At 44.5% G+C, this 7,455-nt stretch overlaps 1 protein-coding gene across 1 annotated transcript in view; it reads left to right on the top strand.

Moving 5' to 3' along the window:
* Positions 1 to 623: 623 nt before the first annotated feature.
* The window catches only part of LOC106806767 (cytokine receptor-like factor 3), a gene marked incomplete at its 3' end in the record, with an annotated part of 8,710 nt that continues 1,878 nt past the window's right edge, over positions 624 to 7,455 (top strand). Inside the window, 4 exon segments of the mRNA XM_014808829.1 lie at positions 624 to 693; positions 5,074 to 5,188; positions 5,312 to 5,422; positions 5,825 to 5,921. Of these exon segments, the coding sequence (XP_014664315.1) occupies positions 5,081 to 5,188; positions 5,312 to 5,422; positions 5,825 to 5,921 (316 nt within the window).

Here is a 7,455-nt window from a genome sequence, read left to right as displayed (position 1 = left end):
ATTTATGACAAGAATATTTTGACAGTAGGAGTGTTTGATATTTATATTTTTTAGTTGGTTTTAAATGAGGCAGTCTTGTGGAATTCCAGAGAGAGTTCATTCCATAACTTCGGCTCCTTTGTGACGTATCCAACGTGTACGCTGGCCACGTGTTAGCAGTGTTTCCATGTGCACTTCACGTGATTAGTGTATAACCGTGTATGCCCCTCAACGGCGTGATAATTGCCTTACGACAGTGCTATCTTCTAAGGGCATCTTGAAGGTTTAGCTTCTTTGTGTGTCTTGTCATTCCCGTATGGCAATTCTTCTCCTTCCTCTTTAGTTAATTGCCACAATCTTGATGCTTTTTCTACTGCGATCCGCGGTGTTGATCCGTTAATTTGATCAACTTTGTCTCTTTCTAACTCCGATATAATCCCTTGGACTTTGAAGCCTAATATTTATGAGGTTAAATCGTAACTACACGAAAAGATGCCCTGACACAGATCGAGCACGTGTTACGGTATATCATACGAGAGCTATGCCTGACACCTGACACAGAGCCGCCGAAGCTCACCATGCCATCTGTCGGAGGCCGGAGACATCAATGTCAGTGGTCGACGAACGAGCCGAGAGAGGTCGCCACTTATCGTAAACATGGAAGTCTGGGGAAACAACATAATTTGATTAGTGACTTCTAATAACAGTGTAACCGTAAGTACAATTTACAAGAAAACTTAAGGAAATTATGTAAAACATGCTTTATTTTATAGTTGACATTATGCGAGTCCATAGAGCTGATTCAGCGTTTACAGTCAAAGCAAAATTGTGCAAAGCAAAATGTAATACGTTAGGGTACTACTAGTACTTGGTCGTACATCCTGACACAGTGACAGTACTCAGTAGTACTAAATGAGCAAGTAGTGACTTCTGGCAGTCCTCAAGCCTAGATACATTAATGTAACCCAACAAGAGTAGGCTCAAGAACATGTCAACCCCTTATACTAGCGATTTACATACTTAGATGTACTGTGATGAATTTTAAATTGTTGTGTTTGTCCTATTTAATTTTAAAGGAATAATAGGCCCATTCAGGGGCGGCGCCAGGGCTATTTTCTTAGGGGGGGCGAACGAGGGCGTGTAGACAGGAGCACGCGAAGGGGTCTGCTCGGGCTTCTCCCCCGGCGTTGAAGGAAATTTTGAAATATAGAGCCCCCAGATGCGTTTCTGCGCGATCAGGGGGGGGAGCCGGACCCCCTGGAGCCCCCGCCGTCACAACAGCCCCCTGGAACTGTAGACTGATACCGTGTGCGCTTGCAGCCTGACTGGTGATCCAGGGGTAGTATTTCATGATGTCACAAGCTGTCAAAATATTTGTGCGTAAGTATCTTGTGTTCGCAATCGACGTGCTTTAGTTGCTGCATTCATCAAACACATCGCTAATTTAGTAAATTTTCGGTATGATTGCGCGTACGCAAGCGAAGTCCGTTTTAGTGCGATTCATCAAGCCCTAAATGTACGTAAACCTTTTGCGTGAACTTTACACGAGCTACGGAGGTTGCGCGTAAACACTCGAAATTTCCAGCAGTGTTTTCAGCTACCGCAGCGATGCATTATTTTATTGAGAAAACATTATAAAGTTACTACTCACTAAAAATAAATAAAAATTCCATATCTACACAGACAGGCGGCGCTATTGACAGCTTTTTTGTCATAGCTTGGCAATTGTTTTCGTTATAGAGCGGTTCGTAAGTTAGCCGTGTACTGTGCACAACGCCGTGCGCACTTGTACGTGCACACGCACAGCACTTGTAAGCCGTGCAGGCACGACGCACTTTGTACTGCAGCACAAAGCAGCATCGTTGTACGTACATCATCGCACGCCCACGCACCGGCCCGGTACGTACGCGAAGCACGGCACGTTGTACGTGCAGCACGCACGTGACGTGTCACACACCCAAGACGCACGCACGTGCGGAGGAGGTCACGTGTAGCGTGCATCACACGAGCACGCACGGCGACGCACGCCACGCCACGCGTCCGGTCGCTGCTTTCATCGAGTGTTGAACACAACGCCATCTCAAACGAAAAATGAGGACAACTATATCACATCCGCCCAGCACTCCCTGTAGACAGTGCTAGAAGCCATATGGTTACATCAGAAAGAGAGGCGCGCTCAGTTTTGGTTCCTGGTAAGGTGTGCGCACAGGTGTGATTGTTTAATTTCTAGGCAGCCCCCCTGCACGACAGCCAGCAGCTACGATGCGTAGTGGATTTACTACTGGAGAATTTCATCAAACATTTGCGTACGCAGGTGCTACGCTGGCGTTGAGAATTCGGCACCCTACGAGGCTGCGTAACATACTTCGTAGAAATCTGTGTACGCAAATATCACTTTGCCGGCAACGTTGAGAATCAACCGGCCCGAGGCCGCCTTAGTGGCCTCTGTGGGTCCATGGCAGAGCCCGCTGCCAGGGTCCGGGGACTCTCATAGTTTAGCCACATCAAAGTGGCCCTCAAATTGCTAGACCAAAGAAATTGTGGGCAGGGAAGCAAGGAGCAACATATACCAAAGTGAGATGAAACGCCCGGGGCAGGACTCACCTCCACATTATGGAGGCTATCTGGTATGTGCTGATACACTGCGAAGTTAAAAATAGGGGGGGGGGTGCTGTGAACTAACTCCCAAAAAGACCTGAAATGGTTGTCTCTGGAACTAATGTTGTTGAAATTGGTATAAGGCTCTGGGAAGTCCGCTATCGTCGAAAAATGAGGTCTCCGAACTAGCTAGTGATTTTCGTGAAAATCAATGCTTATGAACTGTACACGCTTTAAAAGAGGGGGTCATCCGAACTGTGGGGGAACATGATCTTGCTTTAAAATCTATGCTGTAGGCACTTGAACCAAAATAATTGCTTTGTATATGTAGAGGCGAGAAAAAACATGACCGGCAGAGATGAACGCACGCAACACGCACACGCCACACACACTACGGCACCCATACACAGCTACTAACTAAAACTAGGCAGAGGCACTGGCACGACAAGAGCATATCCTCCGCGTCAGCGACATACGCATACGACTCACACAGCCAGCGCATCCGAATAACCCACATATACCCAGCGTACAATGTATGCTCGCTCGCAGACGCTCAGTCAGCAGCAGTCCCGCTGTGGCGGCTGCGCTCGCGTGACTGCGGTCTATAATATCAATCGCGTCGACACATCACACCACACACACACACACACACACACACCAGCACAGCACACACACAACAGCAACGCTAACGTGTACACGATACGCACAGAACCCGACACAATACGACTGCCCTCCCTCCGGGCGGAGGTCAAAATAAAGATAGTCAAGTAATATTATAGAGTCAGTCCTGAACGTTTGTAAATTAAATTTATAAGTTTGTTAACACGCTCTCAAAGTGGCCTACCTCTTCCGCCGAAGCAGCATGCATCGACAAAGGATGTCCTCTAACTTGGGACGCCCAAAGAAATAACACGCTTGACATCGCGATTATCAATAAAGCACGAGTGTTATAGGATTGAAAGTTCGACACTTAATTTTTCGATTTTCGATGAAAGTGGCGCAGCTTGTACGGCCTACATCACTCATTTTGGGCGATCCCGCGCTATTATTTGGCAAGAATCTCTACTTCTTAGCCTTTTCTGCAAATCGATGGTCACCCCAACCGCATTCATTTGCAAGACGATGTGCAAGATGTTTCTTTTTCTTTTCTTCTCTTTTTCTCTTTTCTTATTTCGAAAGCTTTTTCTTTTTCCCTTTTCTTTTTTTCTCTTACTTCGTCTTCATTTTCCTTAGCAGAGTGATACGGGTCGGCTGCCAGGCGGGGGGCGACCGCCCCCCCTGCCCCCCCTGTGCGGCCGTCCCCTGGCCCATGCACTGTTATGACAACAGTGTGACGAGATGATCGCGGACTAACCGACGCACAGACAAACATGGAAAGCAGTCCGGCACCTACGTCGTATTTACGTATATTGGTCAAACATGGAATACTCTGTGTCCGAAATTGAAGACATGTGGGTACCCCGTTCATTACAGCCGCCGTCCGGCACCCAGTTAGTTACTGTGCCCTCAATAACCGAGATACAACCCAGAGATACAATTCTTACTTAGCTCACTCGTGCGTTAATAAGCACCCGGAGCAAACAATTCTCTCGCTCAACACCCGACCACATGTCACCTAACCGAATCTTGAGGCTATTTTGCTTGGCGCAACGAATTTATGCGTTGGCGCCAGATAACCGAGATTTACGGAATTTCAATTAGACATTTCTTAGTATTAAGCAGTTGAATATTGGTACAAAGCTAATACGCGTTGGCTATAAGGTAATGTATTTTATTAACTAACAGATAGGTTGCCAGTTACTGTAGCATCCATAACTTTTGCATAATGCAAGTGGGCCATATTATGCCTTTTAAGACAGTCACGGAACATAAGTTCAGCTATTTTTTTTTGGTTTTTTTTTTTGAAGACATTATTGATAATTTTATATCTTCTTTTAATTTAATGTTTAAGCATGCACAAGATTTTGAGGCAAGTTACAACATGAAGTGTTTTTACATGGAATTAACGAATTGTGTACCGGGGAGAAATACACGTTTTTCCGGAAATAGCCGAACGGTAGTACTAGTAGGTACTACTACTACTAGTACTAGTAGTACTAGTACTGAGTATCTTAGTACTGAGTACTAGTACTGAATACTAGTAGGGCGCAACTTCGGGATCGCTCGGGTCCATAATACACATGAGTACACATGTATACGCATTGTGAACCCTAACCCTAAACAGAAAAATAAAAAAAATAAGAAACTAAACAGATGGGATTCGAACCAACGACCTTTCAGACGTAACGCTGGTGCTCTACGAGCTCAGCTATTTAGCATTATTGAAAATAGCACATGACATATGCTAAATAAGCAAATACCCTGGTATGTAAAATGTGTATTTCCCCCTGGTGCAAAAATCGGAATGAACTACTAAGTATGGTGGAGTCACAACAACCCAGCACTATTTAATGGCGCATGAAAATTGCTAACTGTTTTAGTTAATCTTATATTTAGGCTCAGAATGGAAGAAATAATTCAAAGAAACATATCAGAAACATTGGAAAACGCGAAGCATTACAAGTCCAACCTAGAGGAGTTGCTCAACTCTTTAACATTAGCTGAAAATCAGGTTAGTCACTACGGAATATTTTCTCACCTCACAATGATTTTTTTGTAATTATCTTGCAACATCGAAGTGAGGTGCTAGGGTGTTGTTTGCCAATTGCTTGATTTTCTAAATTGCACTGTGCAGATACAAGTAAGTGCCTTGCACACAGAGAAGCAGCTGGAAGAACGATTTTCTCAGCTGAAACGGAACATTCTAGATACCATAGATGAGCGAAAAAAGCTGCTCACAACTCAGGTGAGTTCGATGCTATTGTAATCTGTCAGTAAAATCTGTCATAGTTGTTCATGAAGTATTTTTTTATTCCTTGGTTTACACAATAGGTCTGATGCCCCACTCACTTGGTTATGTATACTTATTACTATGCATGAGTTTTTACCTGTCTCATGCCAGGCTTCTGTCAAGTTATGGCTCAGTGGTCAAGTGTGCCCACCAAATCTGATTGGTTTACAAAGTCAGGCGACATTGCCTAAAAATTCGAACCTGCCAAAACGAGAACTGAGCCCCTTTAAAATGCAAATAGTAAACCGTTGATAATACATCTGTGGCAAAAAACTGCCACATATAGTACATTTTCGTTTGATAATGTTCGCACATGCAAGTGGAGTGAATGTATATATGTGTCTTATCTGTCCACAGGTAAAGCAGGTAGAGGAGACATCACTGGCACCACTGCAGCAGTGCAGGGGGCTGATTCAGAAGAGTCTAGATAATGCAGACATACTGCTCAACGAAGGTAGGACCACAGTCAGAAACAATTCACATGTTAAAATGATACAGTAAAAATCCAGTGGAAGAACAATTTTATTGAGGTCAGTTGCAGCTGTGAGCGGCAGAGCAGTCTACATGCCAGTTTTAGAATATACAAATGATACACTCATTGCCAAACAGTTTAGTGCAACTAGCATAATTACCATTTTTTGTCATCTTCGTATTTTGTAAATACAGTGGATTAGTGGTGAACACCCCATTATGTGAATTTAATAGCTTGCTAGCGTTTTTTGGCAGATAAAAAACCAACTATGTCCGTTATGATGAATACTTTACAAATGTTGGCACAGAGCCTTGCCAATATTATGTGGGTTATGTGGAGTGAGTTCCTCTCGCACATGCCCACCGCCACTAATTGTTGATGGTTACTTTACCAACACATAGCTATTAAACACGTGTCCTTAAACATACAAAGTTTTGCGGACGGTGGGCATGTGTGTGAGCTTAAACTGCTAGAAGAAGAAACGTGATACAGTGAAGCTAATTTTAGGTGCTGCTATTACCACGGTGGTTTCCTGCTTTAGTGTTCACTTAGGTTTGGCTGTAGTGAGGTCATGTTGTTGGTGTATCACAGTATGTGTCAGTTTCGTAGTGACACACTGATATGTTTGCAAGTACTGGCATAGTATCATGGTGTTTGGAAAGCCAGTCATGCTTAACTTGATGCCATATGCTGTTGAGAGCATGTCTCACTCCATTCTGGCGAAGACGTTCAGCATCGTCGTCGGCGCCTTCTTCGTCTGCTGGGCTCCGCACTTCGCCGTGTTGCCGCTGACCGTGTTCGAGGTGCGACGGGAGCCGCTGGGCATGCTGCTCGGGCTGGGATACGGGATGGCCTGCTGCAACTCGAGCGTTAACTTCTTCGTCTAAACCGGATGGAGCGAGGCATTCCGCAGGGCGTTCAGGGCGGTGCTGCTCTCGCGCGGCGGAAACTAGAATCAGTCCCAGGCCCGTCGCCCTGATTGTTAGAGTTCATGTTTATGTTTGGACGAAGTGATCTCTGATGGCAGAGTAATGGCTAGTTTATCGCGAATTCGTACGCGCCATGACCTTTCGTGTAATTCGTTAATTGGCATTACATGCCCGACACGTGGATGCCCAAATACTACTCTTACAAGGAAATGATAGAAGGTATTAGCTAAACCTGAATTGTCAGGTCATTGAAAATGACCTGAATGTCATTGAAACATAACATAGTGTCATCGCACGTGGCGACGCACTTCGGACTTGTTAAACAAGCGCTTGGGACCAATTCAAGCAAGGCCCAAGCTATGTGGTTCAAGGTTTCGTTTATTTTAAATTTAGTTAATTTCTTTCGTGTCATCTTTTTTTCAAGATAGTGGCATTCATACGTTTTCTTGGCGCGCACACTGACATGGCATCACCACGCAAAAGAGCGTCGCACAAGGTAAACCTAAGCGTGTGAATGCTTCCATTACATACGGCATGTATTAATTATTATATATGTGTATATTATATGCGATATATATATATATATA

This window comes from Priapulus caudatus, unplaced genomic scaffold, assembly GCF_000485595.1.
Source record: "Priapulus caudatus unplaced genomic scaffold, Priapulus_caudatus-5.0.1 Scaffold178, whole genome shotgun sequence".
NCBI lineage: Eukaryota > Metazoa > Priapulida > Priapulimorpha > Priapulimorphida > Priapulidae > Priapulus > Priapulus caudatus.
Note: the sequence above shows the minus strand (reverse complement) of the source record. Positions and strands in the feature narration are given on the sequence as shown.